The following is a 23,302-nucleotide window of genomic DNA, read 5'->3' as shown; positions in this document are numbered from 1 at the left end:
GGGGGCTGCTCCGCTCCGGATCTGCGAGAGGGGAGAGGGGCGCAGCGGGGTCACGGCGTGCCTGGCCTGGGGCTGCCACCCCCACCGGGGGTCCCTGCGGGGCGGGTCGCAGCCGGCCTAAGCTTAGGGACAGAAAGGCTTCTGGGGTGCGTTCAGAGTTGCCGGTCCCCCCGTGGGGTACTAAGGGAGGGTAGACCAGGTGGAAAGTTCACTTAGCGAGGTGTGGGTGGGGAGCAAGGCCAGGAAGCAACTTCGTGTTCCTCCTCCTGAGGCTGGGGCGATAATGACAGTGGGAGGTGCTGTCCTTGAGACCAAAGCATGAGGAGTGGGGCAAAAGGTGGGACACCTTTCTGGTCACACACCCCTTCCCCTTTCTAAAGCTGGTGTACACAGGAGCAGGAAAAGGAGGAGGTGGCTTTTCTATGCTCCTGAAAGATGTAAAACGGAGCCTGCGCGGTGCACCTTTCTAGAGCGTCCTCTAAGGAGAGGCTGGAGGCTCTAGCCTTCTCCTTCAGACCTGCATATCCAGGACAGAGTATCCTCAAGGTTGGGGCTGCCTGTAAAAATGGCCAGGACTGGGATACATTGGGGAGTGAGGGCTTCCCAAGGGGATGGAGGCCCAAGGTCTGGGACAGAGGGACCCCCATTTCCCTCCCTTCCCAGAGACAAACAGATAGACAGACAGGAGAGGCTGGCACAGAGAGAACAGCGAGAGATGGATTTGGGACAAACTTAAAGAAAAAAGAAAGCAGACAGAACAGCTCAGTCCCCTACCCCACCACTTTTTCAGTCTCTCCTCCCAACACACACACAATCTCAAGACCCATAAGAGACGCACAGGGGACAAAGGACAGTACAGAAGCAAGAAACAAAGAGAAGGCCGGGGGTTGAGGTCCCCATGCAGAACTCTGAATCCCTTCCCAGATGCCCACCAGACCTGAGCTCCTGGCCTCTCCTGCCCTGCTGTTCCCTACCCTTGAGCTCACATGACCCATGGCTAGAGGTTCCAGAAGTTGTCCTCACCCCACGCTCAGCCATATTCCTGGGCATACAACAGAGTTCTGCCCTTTCTCTCTCCCAGAAATCATCCCCATTGGGAAATAAGCAACCTCCCCAGCACCCACCCATCCCCGCAACCCACCACCCTAAAGCAGCACCCCTTCCAAGTGTAGCCTAGGACTAGGGACTCAGTCCCCACACTGCCTGATTGGGGTAGGGGGACTTCTCTAAGTGCCAACTAGGGCAAAAAGGGCTGAGGCTGGGAATTCTGGGACTCGGCCAGATTCACCAGTGCCCCGCCTCCCTCCATGCATCCAGTGTTCATCAGGCCTGCGGCCAAGCCTCGGTTACCCTCTGCCAACCACAGGAGGAAAAGGGGAATTTAGCCGCATTTTAAGAAAAGCCACCCAGGCCACTGAGTCAGACACACACACACTCCTCCCCTGGCCGTGGCTAAGGCATGTACATCTGGAGCTCACAGCCTGAGAGGATCCAGAAACTCCCACCAAAACCATGGGAAGAGCATCTCCTGCCAGCACGGAGATCCGCAGCCTACCAGGGCCTCCCCACCATTATCATGGCCCAAGAGCCCCTATCTCCCTCATTAGATGGGTGTTACTGTGGTCATTTCAGAGATGGCTATAGAGACTCAGAGGTCTGGTGACAAGCCCAAAGCTGCAGTGAGTGGTAGAGGCCAAATTTGATACCAGTGTCTTAGGTTGGCACGCCACACTTCCCTTTGCAGATGACAGTTGTATTGAGGGTGCATGGCCCAGAGCAGGGTGGGCTTCCTTGCTTATCTACCAGTCTCCCAGATGCTAGGCATCAGGGTCACCCCCTCCCTTCCTAAGGGATCCTTCATCCATCACACCACAATCACTGTCCCCTGCTGTGCTCCCCTAGTGAGGTCCAGGTACAGAGATGACTTTGAGAGGAACATTGCTTTATACTGTAATAATTGTACCTTTATTTTTATAAGGATTAGGGAAAAAAATCCCAATGAGAAGGTCCAACTACTGGTTTCATAGATACTGTTCCTTTGTGATCGCAGTGAGATAAGGTTTCCTCTAAGTAAAAGCATTTAAGTTTAAAGTGAGTTAATAAAAACTATATTGAGTTAATACAATGCCAACGGCTCCCTGATATGGAAGAGATCCTGGAACCCGTTCTGGAGTTCAGCCCTAGCCCTGCCCGAGCCAAGACACCTCCCCTTGTGACAGCCAGCCTTGTTCCTCTGCCTTCCTTGGGTTCTGAACATACATAGCTGCGGCTACAGGTTTCTAAATTCCCTCTTCTAGCTGCTAGCCTCCTGGCCCCAGAAGAGACCTTTATCTCCTCCCTGTCCTCCTTCATGCCCTTCCTTCTCTACCTCCTGGGGGGATCTTGGGGGACACGTCTGGAGTGGGCAAGCAGAGTATCTGTCTGAGACGGGCAGTGACTGTGGGGGACCCCCAAGACTCATCTGGCTCTTCCAGGCAGATGATGGCAGAGTGATCCCAGAGCAGGCAGAGAGGGGGCAGAGTGGGAGCCCCAGGCTGTGCTTTGTGACCACAATCTCATCTTTCTGGGGAAGGGCTAGGTAGTGGGGAGGGATACGCTGAGCAGGCCTGAACTGAGACGGGAGCAGGATGAGTCTCACCACCTCTAGAGGCCAGGGCTCGCCCGCCCCTGGCATTGAGGGGACAGTGCAGACTCTGGGGGGTGGGAGATGGGGAGGGAGCTGGAGAGACAACCTGCTAACTCTAAGGGGCAGCAGCAAGGAGGGACTTTGGTTTGAAATGCTTTAGAATCAATTTAAGAACTTTCGAGATTCTTGGCTTTATTTAACAAAAAGAAGCTGGAGCATCTGAGTACCTCAGTTGTCCTGGCTCCCCACCCCGTACACACTCAACTTCTTTCTGCAGGGCCCAGTGGAGCTGGGAGGACCAGCGGGGCTCCTGGTGGGGGAGCCATCTGGATGCCCTTAGGAGAGAGGTTCCACTGCTGGCCTCCAGGCAACCCTGAAAACTCAGACATGACTTCATCTCCTGGGGCCTCCCAAGCACCTCAAGTCAGAGCACTGGGAGAAAAAAGCCCTGCCAGAGAGGCACCTGGGTTTAGTCACCTCCGTCCTCCAGCCACCCCAGGCTAGCCACTCATTTAGTTATCCATTCAGTCAGCAAATCTCCCCTAGGGAGCCCCAGATCTTAATCTGTAAAATGGGGATGTTAACTCCAAATCCTGTCCCACACACTGAGTGGGAAGTTCAGTGGAAGAGAATGGAGAAGCAAGGACATTGTTGTCAATGAAAGATATTCCTGACCTGTGGTGTATGGGTCCTGGCAGGATGACCTCCCGATTACCCCTGAGCCTGTTCCAGCCACCACAAGTTCTCAAGCAGCCCTAACCCTCCCGAGACTGAGCAGCCCAGGAAACGCCAGGAAGATCGATTCCAATATAGCAAGCAGCAGGCTGCAGGCTGGCGGCCCTGGGCCAATCGATACTTTCTGTTCAGTGGTGGGGCCCTGCTGGGGGACCAGGGCAGGTTCTACTGGGAGGGATATGGGGGCTGAAGGACCCTGAGCCAGGGAACTCTAGGGTGAGGGAAGCAGAACTGGGGTGTGCTGGGGGAGTTGGTATGGGAATGAAGCCCCCCACCAAGGGATGCAGATTAATGCAGATTAGGGGAGCCAGGGAGGTATGGAGGCTGCAGGTCTCCCTTCTCTCCAAGGACCCTTCACTGTCAAGGCCTACTCTAATTCTTTTTTTTTTTTTGTACGAGGGATTGAACCCAGGGGTACTTAACCACTGAGCCACATCCTCAGTCCTTTTCATGTTCTATTTTGAGACAGGTCTCGCTAAGGTGATTAGAGCCTCACTAAATTGCTGAGGCTGGCTTTGAACTTGCAATCCTCCTGCCTCAGCCTCCTTATTGCAGGGATTACAGGTTTATGCCATCATGCCTAGCTTAATTATTGAATCTTGAATCAGAGTCAAGGGAAGATGCTAGGGACTGGCGAAACTGAACATTACAATGAGGGAAAGCAGAAGGTGGGGAGGGGGAACTCTGTCCTGCTCTGCTCAGCCTGGTAAATCAAGGAAGGTGAAAATGGGGGAGGCCGGGGTGACCAGGAAGCAGTGGGCTCCCCCCAGTGGCCAGCTGAAAATAAAGGCGCAGGTGCTGGAGAAGAGAGCGACAGTTATTTGTTCCGACAATTCCAAATTCCACGTTTATTTATGGGCCTGACTTATTTTTATCCTCCACAGCTTTCTTTTACATGAGATCACTGTAACTCATTATAAAAATTAAGATCGCAACATCTTAGTGACACCATCTCATAAGCCGTTGGACCCATCCCCACCTGGCGTCTTCACCCTGAATGTCACCGTCTAGTCTGTCCTCTGGCTGCTGCTGGGCAGCATTCACACATGACATCATCATCAGAGGAAGAGAATGGGGAGAGAGGAGGGTGGGGGAGAAGGCGGAAGGGAGACAAAGGGGGGAAATTAGAGGGAAAAGCAAAACCCTAAGCCTCGGCAGAGAGAGCGCAAAGGACTCTGGGGGCCATTGGGGCAGGCCTCACCAGGCCCCCAGCTCAGGACCCTGTCTCCCTCTCCCTGGAGAGATCAAGAGGCCAGGCAAGGCTGTCACATGTGTGCCTCGGATCCACTGCCTGGGCAGAGGCAGGCTGCAGGCCTGGCAAGAGGAAGGGCAAAATGCTCTCTCTCCCCCAGGGCCTCCAGAACTAGGCAAGGTGAGGGGAAGTGCTCACAGAAATTGGTAGAAGCATACAGGGCCTGCCTCTGACCCTGAGCGCCTTGCCACACACACGGGCAAACACCTGCAGCACGAGGTTCCCTCAGTCCCCCCTCTGCAGCCAAAGCAAGAGGAGCCCAAGGTGCCCTGGAGGAGGCCCGAGGCGCTGCCACCATCAATTCTACCTGATGACTCCATCCTGCTGACACCTAATGCAGCAGGAAGCACACTGTGCCTGGAGGTGAGAGGCCAGAGGACAAAGGTCAGCCAGGGATGGATCTGTCTCTAGCCTGGCTGAGGCCCTGGGAAGCCTGCCCCTGCCCACCTAGCAAAAAACCTGGCCTCTGTCTTTGGGTGCCCGGCTGTTTTCCCTCTGTGCCCGTGCCCCACACCCCACTGTCTGTCTGTGGGTCTTTGGAGCAGAAGCCCATCTGTGTCTGTTTTCTAAAACCAGCTTTTCCGCCCCATACCACAGCAACCAAAGTCATTTTCCGGGCAATTGCCTTCCTGTAAACATTCCTGTGTAATATCCCCCCAAATTGCTAATGCCCAGCGCCCTGTTGAGTCTCCCTGTCACTCCAGCCAGAGCCACAGAGGCCTGGGCAGGGCTGGGGGGAGGACGTTGGAGGGAGGGAGGCCACTGGACTGGGTATCAGAAACAGGGGCTCAGCTTGGCTCCAGCCAGGGACCCCCAGACCTGTACCCAGGACCTCCCTGTTCCCTGCCAACCCAGTAAACCACTCCCCCACCCCACCCCCCAGTATCAGGCCACCTCAAGAGAGCCTGTCTGGTGTGGGGGGGAGGACAGAGGAATGACGAGGGGTCTTGGGATGGGGTCTTTGGGGAGGGCCTCTAAGTAACGGAGCTGAAAGCATAGGGGAGGTTAGATGATAAAGGTGACTCCAGGTGACAGGAGTCAGGGGAAGGCAAGGCCAGGCAAGCTGTCATCATTGCGTCCCCACGGAAGGCAGTGCCCCTCCCCCCAGGTATGAGAGGGAAGACGGAGAGGAAGGAAGAGGCCAAGCAGAGCCTGTTCTCCCAAGATGGGCCCTGCCCACTGTGTGGGCACCACAGTGGGGAGAGAAGGTGAGCAAGGCAGGAGGGTATAGAGGGTCCTTGGCTGGTGACATCCCTGGGCCCTGTCCCCATCATCAGCATGGAGCTACAGAGTCACCATGGGGAAGAGCTAGGGCAGGCATGTCCAGCTAGGGCACCTAAGGCCAGGGAGGCTGAGCCTTTTAACCTGAGTCACCGCATGGACTCCCTGCCCAGGGCTGAGGGGAGCGGCGGCAGCCTGTGTTCCTGCGCTCTCTTCCATCCCAGGCCCGGGGACCCTGCTGTCCCCAGTTCCAGGGAGCTGGGCATCTGGACAGGTGGAACAGGAAGGGGGACGAGGGAACCCTGGAGGGAGCCAGGAGCAGAGGAGATATGGAGGGGGTGGGGAGGGCAGGAGGCCGCCAGCCACAGCTTCACGCGGACAGAAAAACACAAACCAATTTGCACAGATTTAAAGCCCACCCAAGGCCACTTAGTTGGTAAACGAGTTGGAATCTAATTAAAGGACCTCATCAGGGCTGAGGAAGGAGAGCTCACCTGCCTAGGAGAGGCTGTCAGGGTGGAGCCTGGGCCTCTCTGCTCCCAGCAGAGCTTCTGGAGCCTTCCACAGGGAGGAGCATTTGAGGCTCCCTGGGTGGGGGGCATGGCTGCAGCCACTGCTCCCCCTGCCAGTCTCCCCACCCCAGGACTGTCCTGCTCGCTCCGTCCACTCTCTCAGACTGGGAGCAGTCACAGGACAGGGAGTGCAGTTCCCCAGGCTGAGCACACCCTGGTGCAGACCCACGTCTGCCCCCATCAGACTTGAGCCTCACCCTGGGCAAAGCCTGCCTCCTCGCTCAGGCAGGGCCCTCCTACGGCCAGCTCAGAGCCCTCCTTTACTTCATTGGATTGGGGGCTCCTCAAGACTAGGCCTGTGCCTCCTCCCTCAGCCGAGGGCTCTCCCTGATGTTAGAGATGGCATTCTACACAGATTGGGTGGTCCTGAAGATCAGAACAAGAGGGGGAGACCCAGAAACCACCTCTGGAGGGGGGTGGGGAGAGGGAACAGTCAACAATGCCGGGTTGTGCTCTGTGGCCCCCCAAAGCCTTTCCCAGTAGCTAAATCGAGACCCAGGCAGCAAAACGGGCCTGGTTACACAGGAGCTGCAGGCAGAGCCAGAGAGGGGACCCAGGTGTCCTGGCTCTTGGGAACAAGGACTTTTCCATTCCACTATGCCACTTCCCAGAAAGCAACTGCCAGGGGAGCCCCTCTCCAGGCCCCAGGCCCCAGGAGGACACAGACTAACAAGCTCGGAGTCACCAAGCACACTGCAGCACCCGAGCCCAGAGACACACGCTGGAGGGCCATGCCCAGTAAGGCCCTGGGTACTCAGCCCCGGGGAGGCAGTATGCTGAGCACACAGATGCCAGGGTCTCCACGTAACAACCCGACCACACACTCAGACAAGACCCCCTCTTTCTAAAAGGGCCAACAAGTCAGAATTTCAGAGCTACAAACGCCCCCCTTCTTTATGCTCCTCCCTCCCCCACACAGCAGGCAAAACTGTGGCATTACCAAAAATCACTGAATCTGAGGGTGAGAAAGCTCTGCTCAAACCCAGCTCTGCCACTAACTAGTTATGTGACCTTGAGGAGGTCAGGAACCTCTCTGAGCCTCAATCCTCCCATTTGTTAAAAAAAAAAAAAATATCCATCATGGACAGGTATGCAGGTTGCACATTGCACAGGGCATCCGACCAAGGAAATGAGGGGAGGCCGGTTCCTTCCTGATCTCCCCCTGAGCTTCATTTGCTTTCACTCTGCTGTCAGAGTTGTATCATACCAGGACTGTGGGCTTTTGCATTTTAGCGTCTAATGAAGATTTGGCTAATTGGCTTCCTTGGAAAAAGAGGGGGTGCAGATGCGGAAAGGAGCATGTCACCCTCAGTCTGAAGCCTGAGTTGGAAAAGCTGGGAACAGCCCTGGCAGTGCCCACACGGTGCTGTGTTAACAAGCTAACTTCTGCCTGGCGTCTCCACTGCTCACCGCCGAGGGAAGGTGTCCTGTCAGCTCCGCATCTTGGAGAGGCAGCGGGAGGGAGGGAGGAGCCTGTCCTCCCGGCTTGCATGGACTCAGAGGACACCACAATGCCCTCTCCCCCAAGGGGCTCTCTGGCCCCAGGGGCTGCACCTGGAAGAGCAGGTGTGAGCCAAAGAGCCTCACTTACACCTTGAGAGCTACGGGGCAGAGTGCAGGGCCGGGAGAAGCACGTCTCCAGGGGGAGAAGCCACATCTGTCACTCCATCTGGGGTGGGGTGGGGTCCACGCTGTGTTCAAGGGCCTCGTAAATATCGGGCAGAGGACCAAGTCTTGCAGACCCCTCAAAGTCCACCTCAAAGAGACCCCATCCTCCATGGGGCTCAGCCCTCCCTGGAAAGCCCTGTCCCTGTCCTGGGACCCCTGGAGAGCTCCCTCGGCCGCCTGAGCCACAGACGCCTGGGGCTTCTGGGCACAGTGGCCCGGGCAGCACGTCTGCTGCTCAGCTGCTGTCAGACCCGTGCCCACAGCACTCGCCCACCAACCAGGCTGCCTCCCCTGCATCCTCCATCAGCACGCAGAGGGACACACCAGGGCCCAGCCAGGACGGGGGTCATCGCCCTCCCCCACCACTCTGAGGCCATCTTAGACTTCAGGTGACAGGAGTCACCTGGGCCAACAGGGCACCTTATCCAGGCACACACACCAAGTGCACCCAAGTCCCCCAGAGAGGTTGCGGCCCAGCTGGGGCCCCCTCGCGTGTCCAGCTTGGGTGGAGGACAGTGGGGATGTCACGGAGGCACTTTCCTGGGGCCCTCGCCTACTTGGCCAAGTTCGGGGCTTCCTTGCTGAAGTGTTTCCATTCTGTCCTGAAACACAGGATGGTCCCAGGATGGGCCCGGGGACTTCAAGGCCATCCCGCTTCTGACGGCTGCTTAAGCAACGCCAAAGCCAAAATTCTCCTCTGGGTCTGGGTGCCCCCGCCCTGGTTCCTCCTCTATAGCTTCCAGCTGAGGCTGAGGCTGAGGACAGGGCTGCCCCTGTGTCCATCACTCCCCTGTCCTGCCAGCAGCTGAGGGCCAGCAGCCAAGTCTGCAGCCCATTATGTGCTGTCCCTCGGGACGCCAAGGTTAGCATCCTGAGAGGCGCTGGAGGATGGGAGGAGGAGAGCCCCAAGTTCCCAGAAGGCAGGAGAAGGAGGAGGCAAGTCTCCCACCTGGCCACTGGGTCCAGGCAGACCTGGGAATTTGGGCCAGATCAGAAACCAGGGGAAGTTCCCTCTGTTATCTAACCTGAACCCCCCCCCCCCGCCCCGTAGTGGCAGAATGGAAGGTGGAGCGCAGGCTGGAAGGCAGGGACTAAACGGTGTGCTCTGCCCTCTGCTGAAGACTGGAGACCCCCAGTGCTCTCAGACTCAGCCACCTTGAGGGAAGGGCCTAACCTGCCCCGGGGTTAACTGGATGCCAGCAGGGAACTGACACCTCTCCACAAGCCCAGGACAGCCAGGAGTCGCGGGGCTCTCGGCTGCCAGGTGAGGCTGCCCTCCCATCGCACAGGAGAGAAGACTGAGGCTCAGGAAGGGCAGCTTGTCTGAAGCTGGAGTGGGTGAGTGAGCCTGACTTCAACCATGGTCTTCTTCCCCGACACCCCGCGTCCCCGAGGAAGATGCCGGTTCTGCCCCTGAGTCTGTCTTAGCTATAAGGACAGAACTTCTCACGTCACTGTCGGTCCCACGCCCTGGGAAGGGACCATCCTGTCCCAGCAACACACAGCCCCTACCCAACCTCTTTAGGGAGATGGGGCTCAATGCCGGGGGAGGGCAGGCGCCCAGCAGTCAGCTCCCTCCTGTGTCCTGGCCTCCAGAGCCTCGACCTTCTACCTGGCCTTGATTGGCAAGTCCCATGTTGTCACCACCCCTCTCTTTGGGTGGCCTTCAGAGCCGCTCTATGGGCCTGACAAGGTCTCAGGAGCCCAGCAGATGACTCCTTCCTGCTTTTTCTAGTAAGCTGCCTTTCCCAGACCCCTCTGCTCCCACACAGTGGCCAGGAACACGTCCAGGGCAGCTGCTCTGCGGCTCCCAGACCAGCCTTCCCAGCCCCTGCTCCTGCCTCAGGCCTCCCCAGCCTTGGACCTCAGTGTCCAGCTTGATTCTCCTGCCGGAGACGGACGCCTTTCCCCACCACAGCAGCTAAAACTTAGAGCTCCTTGTAGGCTTTTCCATCTGCCACCCCCGCCCCGGCACCTGGGCTTGCTCATGTGACTAGAGGGACCGACTCTCGTCCCCTATGCCCCTCACAGCCCAGCAAGGCAGAACCAATATCCAGACACCAAAGGGTGAGTCTGGAAGTCTGAGTGAGTAGCTGCTTGGTCTATAATTCTCTGGCCAGTGGCCTGAGGCCCTGGATGACCTGTCCAACAGCCAGCCACCTCAGGGACAGGCCCTGCCACCATGAGGATGGAGAAGCCACAACCACATGAGAACTGATGCATATTAACCACACAGTACTTCCTCCTTGCTAACCTACTTCCTTCTCCCCACTGCTACCCTACTGACAGAAGGCCCCAGGCTTGGAAGGAGAAGCTCCCCTCCCCCAGCTGCTTGCCTGCACTGTGCCCCCTGTCTGCGCCCCATGCTTGCACAGTGGCTAATTCTGGCATCTCATCAGACAGTAATTATGGGGAAATCAGCAGCGCTGTCATCTCTGCAGCTCGGCACCTGTCACCACGATGTCCCCAGGCTGTTGGTACAGGACCAGAGGCTGAGGAGGAGGGGTGGACTCAGGCGAGGGGCCCCTGCTCCCTTCCTGCCTCCTGGCCCTCACCTCCCAACCTTCCCACCTCATGGGCAAGCAATGCACATCAGCTGAGTGGCCCTGGCCACCCAAGGGCTCCCTGTCACTTAGGGCAGACACAGATGTCATGTGTCACATGGACACACACCCATGACCAAACAGCAGGCAGAAGGACAAAGCAAGCCGAGGCTCAAGTCGAAGTCTGCCACCTCCCATGTGTGACCTTGAACAAGTCATTTGATCTGTTTCCTCAGTGGCAAAACGGGGAAATAATGCACAGGAAATAAGGTCGATCAGGTATCTCCTAGCCCAGTGCCTGGCCATTACAGTCATGTAGTCATTTAACAATCAGAACACATTCACCATGTGCCCGGCAGTGGCGGGGACAAGGTCGATGGCCACACTGTGGCCACCTTGGGGCTCAGGCATCTTGTTGGTTTGGGTGGTGTTTTGTTATTGTTGTTGTTTCTTTGGGTTTTAGTGTCTACAAGAAGCACACATGCACCTCTCTTTGCCACAGTCCCCACTGTTCCCTGTGGTCCGCATCCACTACCTTGCTCATGTCCTGCCCTCCAAGGCAGTGTGTTTGCTGCCTCCAAGAGCAAAAGCAAACCAGTAGGCAGCTGGAGAGGCTGAGGCAGGAGGATTGCAGGTTCGAGGCCAACCTCAGCAACTCAGCGAGATTTTGTCTCTAAATAAAAAAATAAAAGGGCTGGGGGGGGCTGGGGCTGGGGCTCAGCGGTAGAGCGCTCGCCTAGCATGTGCGAGGCCCTGGGTTCATCCTCGGCACCATATAAAAATAAATAAATAAAGGTATTGTGTCCAATTGCCACTAAAAAGGGGGGGGGGCTGGGGATGTGGCTCAGTAGTTAGCACCCTGGGTTCAATCCCCCGTACAAAAAAAAAAAAAAGGTAAACTAGCAGGCTGGATATATAGAGAACCGACTGTTCAAGGCAGATCACAGGAAGAGATTAGACAGGGCTCTGGGGGTTCAGAGAGGGGAGACCAGAGGTGATGGGGGAAGGTGGCTGAGGGCGGGGCAGAAACAGGAGGGGATAAAGGAGGCAGCACAGTGCCCCCTGCTAAACTCTGCTTCATGATCTCAGATTCCCACATGGCCAGGCACACAGTAGGCAGTAGGTGTGGACTAACTGTTTGCTGAATGACTATGTGAGCAATACGTGGGTTGGGCATAGTCCTGGAAGAGGAGCCACAGGGCCAAGGCTAATGAAGCTGCTGAAGCCCGACCTGGTCCAGTAAAGACATCTCAGAAGGAGCAGGGTTGGGAGGAGAAGGTGGGCCTGAACCTGAGCCAGCTCTTAGTGGCAGGGACCACAGAGGAACCTCACTTGCAGGAAGAAGTGAGGCAAAGGCATCTTGTATGCAGCATGAGGGACTGGGGCTAGACCTAAGAAAGACTTTGGGAGGAAGGCAGGATGGAAGGAGAGGACATAGGGCATAAGCTGCCCTGGAGCCTGGCGGTATCTGTCTGGCCTTAGACTATTACTTAGCCCTCTGCGTGGGCGCCTCTGCCTCCTCCCCAGTGAAAGAGTCCACAGCCTGGAGCCCATGGTTCAGCTGTGATGGCGAATCCAGCCCAGGGCCCCAGGCGGCGCTCCACTCGGCTGGGCGTTAGCATTTTCCTGATGCTCAGTGACTCTTCCAAAACTCCAAATGACTAAAGGAGCACCCACAGCCCACGGAGGAAGCTCGGGTCTCTTCTGAATGCAGGTCAACAGCGAGGGGCTGAGCCCACTGTCTGCCCAGCGCGGTGGCGGCCTCTGCCCCAGACCACTCGCACCCCCACTGGGCTCTCTAACAATCCTCCCCCGGACGGTTCCAGAATGCATCCAGATCTCGTTCCACTCTGGGTGGCAAAGCCAGGCTGGCATTGCTCCACCTTCTTATAGATGTAGAACCAGCCTGGAGGGTCCTGGGCCCCCTGTCCTCGAGGTATTCCAGAAGAGCCGGGAGAAGGAGAACGGGAGTGGGCCTCTGCTGGAGGCCCGGCCTCCTCCCAGCTCCCTGCCCGCAGCCCACCCCGTAGGCGGAGCCTTTGTGTAGGGAAGGCAGGTGGCCCTGAGACCCGGAGGGGCGGGGAGGACGGCTCCGCCCTCTCCCTCTCCCGCGGCGTCCAGGACGGGGGAGGGAGCGGCGTCCTTGCTCTTTTAGGAAAACGGTAATTTTAATTAAGAGGCAGACAAACGAGCGAGCGCTCTGCAGATTGTCTCAGAGCAAAGTTATTAAAAAGCTATCAAGGCGGCGGCAGCCACAGTGGCAAGGAGGGCGGCCTCCCCAGGCTGTCCGCCCGGGTTGGGGCTGAACCTCAGCTCAGAGCGGCAGAGGGCTGGAAGCTGGGGCCTGAGGACGCTCCAGGCAGGAGGGGGCAGGCAGCTCCCAGATAGTGCCCAGGACACCGACTGGCCACCTGAGCAGGGTGGGGACAGGAAGGGAGCCAGCATCAGGCAGCCCTGCAGCAGGCCGGGTGCCCAGCACTGCTTTCCTTTACTCTTCTCAACAATCCCCCTGTTCCACAGGCAAGAACAATGAGGCTCAGAGAGGGAAAGCGGCTGGTCCCAGGCCACACAGCTGGGAGATGGCTTCAGTGGGGATGTGAATATCACTGATTCACTCTGCTCTGTGCTGTTGATCCCACACGGGCAGTGGGGGGCTCTCTCCCCATATCCCTCCCCAGCCTAGGTGCTAGATGCCCTCGGAAGCAGCCTCCGCAGTAGCCTAACAGTGCTGCCTGCAAATGCCAGGGTCGCCAGGCACTTGGAGCCACTTGGAGTCACTGCTTGCTTGGTGGAGTCACAACCAGAGGGACAGGTTGGGGGATACTCTACAGGGACATAAACAAAGGAGCTGCCAGCAGGAGGAGCAGGCACCAATATGGCAACAGTGGACATACGGTCACCTCCCTCAGGAGGTGACAGGTGCCCTGTAGTCAGCTGGCCGGACCACAGCAGCTGCTCAGCTGAGCCCTGCATCACCTGTGCTCACCGGGGAAGCAAGGTATGGGGACTGTCTCTGTCTTGATCACCAGTGGCCTCTGAGCCTGGCCCGCGCTGCACAGAGAAGGTGGTTCGCGATTTGCCGCGTGAGCAAGGAGCCAGCGATCCGGCTGGTGAAAGGCGAGCCCAGGTCGGCCAGTGCTGAGATCCACAGCGGGGCCATACAGACTCGGCCGTGGATCTCAGCAGGCCAGAGCCTGGCTAGCCCCCGTCAAGGTCGGAGGGCGCCCACCTCCATCTCCGCGGAGGCCTCTTGCCTGGATCCCTCTCCCCAGGTGTCCGCCCCTCCTGGGAGGATCTGCCAGTGCCTCTAGCCCGTTCCCAGCCCGCATTACAAGGAGGCTGTGCCGCCCGCACACACATGTACACGCCCACGTGCTGGCGCGCGCACACTCACATGCACACATAGACACAATTTCTGCCAGGCAAGGCGCCCTCCCCAGAGCTGGGTATCTGCTGTCCCCTCCCCTGGCAAAGGCCTTGGCCCACCAGGGACAGCCCCTCCCCCGTCGCGGGCCCTCCAGGCTGGGGAGGGGTCTGACTAAGGACGCGGGGCTCCCTCCTGCTTACTAACCTGGAGACTTTAAACAGAGGGAACACAGTCCTGGAGGCTTCCCTCCCGCCGCTCGCTGGAGCCCTGGGTGAGGGACAGGAAAGGAGGAGAGTCGTGAATGAGCGCCCAGACAGGCCCCTCGAGCAGCTGGGGAGAGCAGGGGCAGGGGCAGGGCTCTCAAAGTGGTAGGGCAGGGCCAGAGGCCCTGGAGGGACCAGGGACAAAGCAAGGCAGAGCCTTAGGAGCTGTCCCTTTGGGGTCACCAGGGTCTTGGGGGCAGCAGGATAGAGACTGGGTCTTGGAAGAAGAGCAGGGACTGAGGGGCAGAGACATCAGTGGAAGACAGACAGGAGGACAGACAGCAAGACAACACGGAAGACATGGGGTCCCCAGAATGGAGTCCCCAGGACAGACAGTCAATGAGCCAGGCCTGGTTCTTCTCCCAGAAACAGGGCAGACCTTTCTGGGGTGCCCATGCAAGATCCCAAGTGATGGCACCTTGGAAGGCCCATCGAAGGTCACCCCATCCTGGAAAGCCAGTGAGTTCTGGCTTTGGAAGAGCCTGTCATGGTGGCCCTATTGCCCACCCTCTCTCCAGCCCCAGAGGTCCCCATGTGCTCCACTCACCCCTAACCCTGAGGAAGTCCCCCTCAGCACACATGGAGGAGGCAGGCACCACACGCTGACAGACGCTCACACACTCACACTGCGATGGGCTGGGCAGAAAAACACACCTGGCCCAGACCCGCCTGAAGCCGCCCCCTAGCTCCTGCCCCACACCCAACTTCCAACCATCAGGTTGGAGAGTCCCCCCAGTTGTCCATCCTGCCTTTCCCTCACCCTGCAGGAAGTCCTCTCTAAATCTGCTCTGTCTCCATGGGGCTGCAACACCTCTCTACTGCCTTCACCCAGGGCAGGCAGCACTAAGACCTTCCTGCCTGGGGACACTGTGGCCTGGGGACCCACTCCTCACAGCCCTCACTTGGCTGGCTCAGACCTATCCATACGCACATCACGCCTGGCTGCAAGCGTTCCCAGAGCCCCCTGCCAATCTCATGGTTCCAATTTTCCCACCGATTACCCAACATGCGGACATCCCAGGGAGAAACGGCTGTCATACCCAGATGTTGGGACATTGACTGGGGAAGAAATCAAGAATGCTCACTGATGTCTCCAGCCCCAGAGGGCTTCCTGGGTGGGGATGGGGTCCAGGCTGGGAGGGGAGAGAAGCAGACAGACACAGGGGCACAGAAGACCAGTGGAGACTGCAGAGCCCCTTCTTCCTTCCTTCCTCTCACCAGCCTGAGTGGCAGCCCCAGAGGTCCAGACCCAGGTGGGCCAAGCTCAAGAGGTTTCCTCACACACGCCCCTTCCTCTGTGGAGGGTGGTCCCCCATTCAGTCATTCACAGTGATGAGGAGGAGGAACACCAGGAAATTACTATTTACTGAATGTTTATAATGGGCCAGCAACTCTGCCTATAATACCTCTTTGAATTCTGGGATGCAGCACTGGGAATAACCTCGAGTTACAGATGAGGAAACTGAACCTCACACAGGTGAAGCAACTTGCCCCAAACCACATAGCAAAGGAGTACTGGTGCTGGGATCCCAGCCTTCATCTATCTGACTCCAGAGTCTGAGCTCATGGCCTAGAGCTAAACTGCCTCCCATCCATCCTCCTCATCTTTGGCTCTCATTCAGTGCCCTTTGGGAAGTTCTACCCAAAGTCTATTCTCTTTCCATTGCATGCTTCAGCATGAACTATCTCCTAAGGGCAATTAGGTGGAAGAGGAGATTTTCTTCAGTCTCTTTTTACCTCATTCTAAGAAAGGGAGGCAGATGATTCTAACTGGGGTGGCCAGATGGGCCAAGGGAATGATGAGCTGTCAGGGTCACAGAGGTGGGCCCAGGACTTCCTGAGCTTCAGTTGACTTCAGTCTGTCCAGAAACCCTTTTCTGCCCTGCCCTTCCCTCCTCCATCACAGAGGCAGCAGTGGAAAGCCCCTCAAAGGCCCCTTCTTGTTCTGCCAACCAGAAATCCTAGAGCACCCAGGCTGGAGAAGCCAGAATACCTGGGGGTCTACAGAGCGAGGGTCTGTATCCGTCCTAACAGTGCTCACTTTTCCTCTTAGCCCCAGCTTTCAACTTATAATGCCACTAGGGACAACAATTAGGGACTCCTCAGGCCAACATGTCCACCGGCTGGGGACAGAGTATGGAGGGCCAAGGAGAGGTGGCAGACAGGCCCAGAATGCATCTACAGGGATGTGTCGGCATGGTCACAACCAGCCAGTTGGGAGTGCCATTCTCCCTCAGGCAGGTATCTGGGGCACCGCCAAGGATACCAGCTGCATCTGCAATGATCAGGCACCCAGGGGCATGGAGGGGGCACAGGGCAAGTCCCTGTCTCCCTGGCCCCTGTCCCCGCCCTCAGCACAAACACCTCTAGCTGGGGCCTTTCTAAGGGGTCTCTGGGCCAGAGGCCTCTTGGTAGATGGAGTCTGAGGTCCCTGCTATGTTCCTGGGTCTGGGATTTCATCATGCTCTGTGGCTGGGATGGAAAGAAGCCAGTGTACAGAGATGAGGATGTTTGCAGAGGTGAGAGTAGCAACATGGGGAAAAAATCCAACTCCTTTCCAGTTTTAAGAAACTCCATGCCGGGACATACAGGCAACCAAGCCAGCTGTCTGACTGTACTGAGAACCTGGGTTAGGTTGTTGGGGAGCTGAGCCACCAGCTGGACCAACCTAGAGAAGGAAAATGTGGACTGGATTATAGAGTCTAGATGGAATGGAGTGGGCAAAGCCAGTTCATATAGGAAGAGGAAGACTGTGGGGTTATGCTTCAGGGGAGAGTTGAACCCTCTGGCCACTCCCTTACCCATCCACTAGACTGAAGGACAGATTAGGCAAGGTGAGTCTTCAGAACAGAAGGGGCTGTTATAAGACCCAAGTTGTGCGCATGCGCACACAGGCTCCCCCATATTCTCTTGGCCCAAATCTCCATTTCTCCTGGCTTAGCTAAAGCTGGGGAAAGGTTCTTCCCACACTTCGTGTGGCAAGTCATGTATTATCTCAGGAGAGAGGAGGTGGATAGACTCTGTGACGACTGGAAGGAGCTTCAAGTCCTTCTGGTCTACCCTTTCTACTTATACCAAGGACACTGGAGACCAGAGGTGGGCAATGAAGTCACCAGTGTCACCCAGCAGCAGGGTAGACAGGCAGCTCAGACACCGGGCCAATGCTAGCTAGTTCTTCACCTCTGCATCCTCTTCTCCAGCAACTCAGGACCCCTCTCCATCAAGGCCCCTATATTCTGCCAGTCACAATAGTAACACCCCTCTGGATGGCCAAAGGTTATCTGGAAAGTCATGCTAATCAGTCTTCTGGCCCTAGACACAACACCAGCCTACCTGAGCGCATAGATCTACCAGTGAAATGAAAATACCACTGAGCTCCCCACCTGAAAGGGGCCTCCCTTTATGGAAACTAGACGGGAAGTTTTTCTTCCTATCTAACCCCGATTCTTCCTGCTGCAGCAAAGGCCTATTTCCTCTCAAGCTGTCCTGTGCAGAGACAGGGGGAGGGAGAGAAGAGCAGATTTCCAGCCTCCAAACCCTTCTGTTTGCCCACTCCCAGCAGAGAGGATGAGGGCAGGGTGTCCCAGGGGGCTGGCCGTGAGCCTAGTGCATGTGTGGGGCCTGAAGGGGGGTAGGGGGAGCAGCAGTCCAAGTAGGGGAGAAACATATCTTCTAGGAATTATTCCTCCACCTCCTCAGCCTCTGTCAAACCCGAAGACTCAGACTTAACGAGGGGGTTTCTCTGGGTTCATGAACACATCATTTATTGAGTATTTATTACGTCAGGCACTGCAATGGGTGTTTTTATGTTATTTCATTTACCCTTCACAAAATTCTATGAAACTAATTTGTCTCCTGGGACAGTCCTTTCCTAAGACTAACTTTGATCTTTCTTGCTGCATTTCCACTGGTTGTCCTCTTTGGTGGTGGAGGGCATTTTGTTCCTGTCTTCAGAGAGTCTCATCATTATTCGGGTGGCTCCACATTATCTTTTCCAGGCTGCCAACCTTTACTCCAGCCTTGTCCCATGTGACAGGTGATATGTGGGTGAAAGGGACCAAGGCCAGGATTGAAGGCTGGGATCCAGGGCACTGCCCAATGCCAGATATTGAGCACAAACCAGGTAGCCGCAGAGGAAGCCCTGGGGAAAGTCCCCACAAGATCAGGCTGGGCTGACACGTGGGAGCCAACCTGGAGCTAGCAGGCTGTCCCGCCCTGGTTGATGCCTGCAGCCCTCAGAAGGGCCTGGAACCTGCCTTTGGTACGGTAACTAGGAAGGGCCCAGAGAGGCTGTGAATGGCCTAGTCTTTCTTTCTTTCTTATTTTTCTTTGTCTGAATTTTTTTTTTTAGTTGTAGATGAACACAATACCTTCATTTTATTTATTTATTTTTATGTGGTGCTGAAGATGGAACCCAGGGTCTCACACCTGCAAGGCAAGCGCTCTACCACTGAGCTACAGCCCTAACCTAATCTTTCTTAATGACCATCTCTAAGGCCCATGTTCAGCCCACATTCCTGGAGCCCAGGGACCTGGGCAGAGGCACAACCTGGTCAGTCTCATCAGGGACTGTGGATGGGAGATGGAGCAGAGTGGGAGTTCTTGCACCTACGGAAGCTTCTGGCATCTGGAAAGCCAAAGGCATATGACCATGCTTCCCTGTTTGGACTTTTTAGGGCAGGACAGGGATTCCCTCCACCAAAGCCATACCTTGGCCTTAGCTCTAGCAAAGCTGGGATGCAGGGGCCGGGGCCCTCCTCCCCAGGGAATGCTCAGCCTCAGTTTCCACCCTCTAGGAAACTGGAGCCGAAGAAGCCTGGACCAATGGGCAAGGGGAGTCAGAATGGTGGGTGGGACTCTAGGCCGGTGTGGGTGGTGCCCTCCTTCTTCAAGCAGGCACTATTAATATATGCAAAGCATATGCAAATAACCCAGAAGAGAGACACAACATCGCCCGGAATGTCAGAAGAGACCTTGGAGATCATCCAGCCCACGCCCCCTCATTTCACAGGTGAGGAAAGAGTCCCCGGTGGGAAGGGACTTGCTCAAGGTCACACAGACACTTGGGTACCAAGGACGGATCAGAATTAGATTTCTCGATCTAGTCTAGGGCTCTTTCCGGGATTGGCCAATAGGTCGAAGGGGACCCAGGGCCTGGAGAGGACTCAGGCAGGCTTAGCGGAGACCCCTATGGGAGACTGAGTGGAGAGGCCTCTTGGGCCCCTCCTCCCCACCTCTGAGCCTGGAGGCAGACTGGTGGGTGTGTGGGGAACAGTGTACAAGGACAGCAGGATCCCTGGGGGACCAGAGGGTCAGAAACCAGGGGCTGGGGCTCTGGAGAGGGAAGCCTCAGGGTGACTGAAGTATCTGAGGCAGGGGAGGAAGAGCCCAATGTCAGGGCAAGGTGCCCGCTGTGCTGAGGGGAGGGGATGTGCTCTTGCTGCGTGTACACACACACACACACACACTCTCATCCCTAAGCGCACAGCGGCCCCCTTCTGCCTGGACACTGATAACAATAGCACCTGACAGACCAGCTAGGCCATCCCTTCGGAGGCTGCGCTGTGGCTGCTTTGCACACCACCCCCTTGGCTTCACAACCTTCCAGACAGTCCTAGAAAGCAGGAGGGAGAGGGAGGGAAGACAGGTAGAGGGAGAGGGAGCAGCCAGAGGGAGGAAGGGGGGACTTGAGAACTGGGAGAAAGGGAGCGCATGAAGGACAGAGCAGGAGAAACCGAGGGGCAGGGAGGGGAGACCAGGCAGAACGTGGGGAGTCTGGGTGGCAGGGAGGAGAGCGGAGGGGTGGGAAAAGATGGGGGTGGNAGGGTTGAAGATCTGAATTGCTGGAACTGTGTTTAGGGTTAGAGAAAAGAAAGGTCATAGTGTCTTTCCTTCTGAATAGTGGGCCTGGGGCACAGGCAGAGGCAGCTGTGTTGGGAGGGAGTCTTTTCAAGAGGGGTCGGGGCAGTGGAGGAAGCCTGTGGGTGCTGGGCAAGTACCAGGAGAAGGCTCCAGGGCTTGCCATAAAAGCTTCTCTTTCGAGGAATCCTAAGCACTTATCTCCTCCAAGCCCTGGCAAGGAGATCTGTTTTCTTCCTTTATTTGTGTCCGAAAGGCCCAGAGAGGGACAGAAACTGCCTTAGATGCCCAGCTGGCCCGGGTCTGGCCGCTGAGCCTGGCTTTCTGACCTGGGCACAAGGTGCAGAGCGTGAGGCTGCTGGCAGCCTATGATCTGGTTCCTAGCACTGGTGGGGGGTGGGGCAGAGAGTAGGGGGTGGGCAGCAGATCAGAGAAGGGTGCCCAGGGACCTGAAGGACAATGCTAGAGCCCAGGTATGGGGACCAGGAGCCCTGGCAGTGAGCGCCTAGGCTATCTGGCAGAATTTGGGGACCAGGCCCTTGCCCCTCTGCCCACCTCCCCAGCTACTCCCTTGGCTGCCAGGAAATCAGTCCTCCCTCCTCTCCACCTCCCTCCCTCCTTCCCTCCCCGGGGGGCCTTCGCAGCCAAATCCAAAGCCTTCATCTCCTCTTTTCAGAGCCTGGAATGAAAGAAGGGGAAGCGAGTGAGTGTAGCCCTCAAACCCGCTGACGGCCAGATTTTTATTATCTTTGCTCGAATGGGCCCTGGGAAGCCAACTAGGGATTCTTCAAAGAGCGTCTGAGTGCCTCATTGAAGCCGGCACCTGCATCAGCCCACCCACGGCAGGCTGCTGGGGTTTGGGGGGCGCAACCTGTCCCCACCCCCCACCAGTGCTAGGAACCAGATCATAGGCTGCCAGCAGCCTCACGCTCTGCACCTTGTGCCCAGGTCAGAAAGCCAGGCTCAGCGGCCAGACCCGGGCCAGCTGGGCATCTAAGGCAGTTTCTGTCCCTCTCTGGGCCTTTCGGACACAAATAAAGGAAGAAAACAGATCTCCTTGCCAGGGCTTGGAGGAGATAAGTGCTTAGGATTCCTCGAAAGAGAAGCTTTTATGGCAAGCCCTGGAGCCTTCTCCTGGTACTTGCCCAGCACCCACAGGCTTCCTCCACTGCCCCGACCCCTCTTGAAAAGACTCCCTCCCAACACAGCTGCCTCTGCCTGTGCCCCAGGCCCACTATTCAGAAGGAAAGACACTATGACCTTTCTTTTCTCTAACCCTAAACACAGTTCCAGCAATTCAGATCTTCAACCCTGTCTTCCTTCTTTCTAATCCAGGTGGGGTGAAGTGGGGGCGCTACGCAGACCAGGTACATCAAAGAACCCAGCCCCGTCCCCCTCAGCGCTTCCAGCGCTGGCAGGGGTTTTGGCAGAGAATAGCAAGGTTGGCACTGGGTAGACAGCAGTGGTGCCACCCCCGCCCCCATCTCTGACCACACCATTGAGATCAATGCCCGCAGCCAAAGAAGGAATCAATGGTTCTAATTAAACCCTCTTTCCAGGGTGGGTCCCTGGCCAGGGAAAGAGAGAAGAGAGAACACCAGAGAGGCCCTGCATCCTGAAAAATACCTTAGACATCTTTGAGAAGCCTGAAGCTCTGCAGAAATCAGGCCATGAAGACCCCAGGCCCCTGCATTAGGCAAGAAGGCAAGTAGAGCGCTGGGGTGAACCTCTGGGATTGGGGTAAGCCTCCAAAAGGCGTATTCTAGGGACCCCTCCCCTTTCCTTTCCCTGCCTGACACCACAGTTGCTTCTTTCAGAAAGATCTCCAGAGCACAGATAGCAGGAACCAGAAGGGGGACCCACAGCATCTCCATTGGAGCCCTGAGGGTCATCGCAGAGAATCAGCCACGGCAGAAAAGGCGGAAGGAGCAAGACTTGGGGGGTGCACTGGACAAAGACCCTCTTGTCCCTAGGCAGGGTGGCAGGAAGCCAGGGCAAAGCCTTTGCACTTGCTGCCAATGGTGCCTGGGTGCCAGGCAGTCTGGGTGGGGAGCTGGGGGGATATTATTCTTGGAGCCCCCTCCCCTTATCCCAGAGTCCTCACCCCCATTCCTTGCTTCTACACCAGGCCACTAGCTAGGTCTCTGCCCCAGCAACTCTTACTTGCCTGAAACTCTCCTTCCTGTGATGCTTGCCCAGAGTGGCCCCAACATCAACCATAGCCAGCCAAACCCTAAACACGTACATCATAACTGACCCCACATACACACACATGCACAACCTCACCAGAAAACACAGCCAGCCCCCCTGCCACCTGTGATGACAGAGCCTTACATTTCACAGTGACAGTCTCTGTCAAATGCATCATCAATTTTTTAAGACCAGCCAGACGGGGAGCAAAGGGAATGAGAGAAACTGAGGCACAGAGTTAGACAGCAAAGCAGTTGGTTCAAGGTCACCCACACCAAGATTCCCAGAGTCCAGAAGGTATTCTAACCCCCCCTAGAGTGCTCAACCCCCACCCAAAGGAACATTCAGACCCACAAATCTCAAGTCGGGTCAGCTTCCTTCACTCCCCACCCTCATCTGTTTCCTTTTCCCCCAAAACAGACAGAAGCTCCTATAGCTCCTTTGAAGAGCTTCAGACAGAAATCTCCAGCTCGAGGACCTCACTTCCCTCAAAGTTGGGGGCTGCAGGACCTCCTGGTCCTGCAGAATTTGAGGAGAGAGGCTGGAAAAGACGGTCCAGGACCCCCTCCTTGCCCACAGCCCTAATCCGGCTCACCTGGCTCCCCTCGGCCCCCAGCGTCCCTTGGTCCAGCCTCCTCCCTGGGAGCGCGGGCACTGCCCTCCGCGGTCCTCTCCCACCAGGCCAGGGCAAAGCGCCGGAGGCACTGCCAGGGCTGCATGGGGAGGCGTGGGGCTGGGGGCGCGTACCAGCAGCCGCACACGCCCCGCCGGGCCCTGCCAGCCTAGCTGCGGAGGCACCCGGCCGGCCCCCTCTGCTGCCACCAGCATCCTGCTGCCCCCACCGACAGGACTAGGAGCTGGCCCGGGAGCTTCTGACGTAGCAGGGGGGTGCGTGGGAGGGAAGGGGGGGCCACTGCGCGTTTTAGCCCCAGCCCCGCCCTCTGTTCCTGGGCCCACCCCAGTCCCTATCTCTTCATTCACCCTGGATGCCCTCCCCAGCTGGGGG

General features: G+C 57.0%; 1 protein-coding gene across 5 annotated transcripts in view; it reads right to left on the bottom strand.

Moving 5' to 3' along the window:
* The window catches only part of Srcin1 (SRC kinase signaling inhibitor 1), a 64,973-nt gene extending 41,929 nt beyond the window's left edge, over nucleotides 1–23,044 (bottom strand). For 3 of the 5 annotated variants that reach the window (XM_015506639.2, XM_048785567.1, XM_048785570.1), the window contains exons 1-3: nucleotides 22,892–23,044; nucleotides 14,189–14,251; nucleotides 5–21 (exon numbers count right to left, since the gene is read on the bottom strand). Coding sequence is in view for 1 of the 5 variants with exons in the window: in XM_048785575.1 (XP_048641532.1) it covers nucleotides 7–21; nucleotides 22,892–23,015 (139 nt within the window). In the remaining 4 variants the exon portion in view is untranslated. The remainder of the gene's footprint in view (nucleotides 1–4; nucleotides 22–14,188; nucleotides 14,252–22,891) is intronic. The other 2 variants (XM_048785561.1, XM_048785575.1) reach the window with 2 other exon arrangements.
* Nucleotides 23,045–23,302: the final 258 nt, after the last annotated feature.

Source organism: Marmota marmota, unplaced genomic scaffold, assembly GCF_001458135.2.
Source record: "Marmota marmota marmota unplaced genomic scaffold, marMar, whole genome shotgun sequence".
In the NCBI taxonomy this organism is placed as follows: Eukaryota; Metazoa; Chordata; class Mammalia; order Rodentia; family Sciuridae; genus Marmota; species Marmota marmota.
The sequence above is the reverse complement of the archived record's forward strand: the minus strand, read 5'-3'. Positions and strand labels throughout refer to the sequence as shown.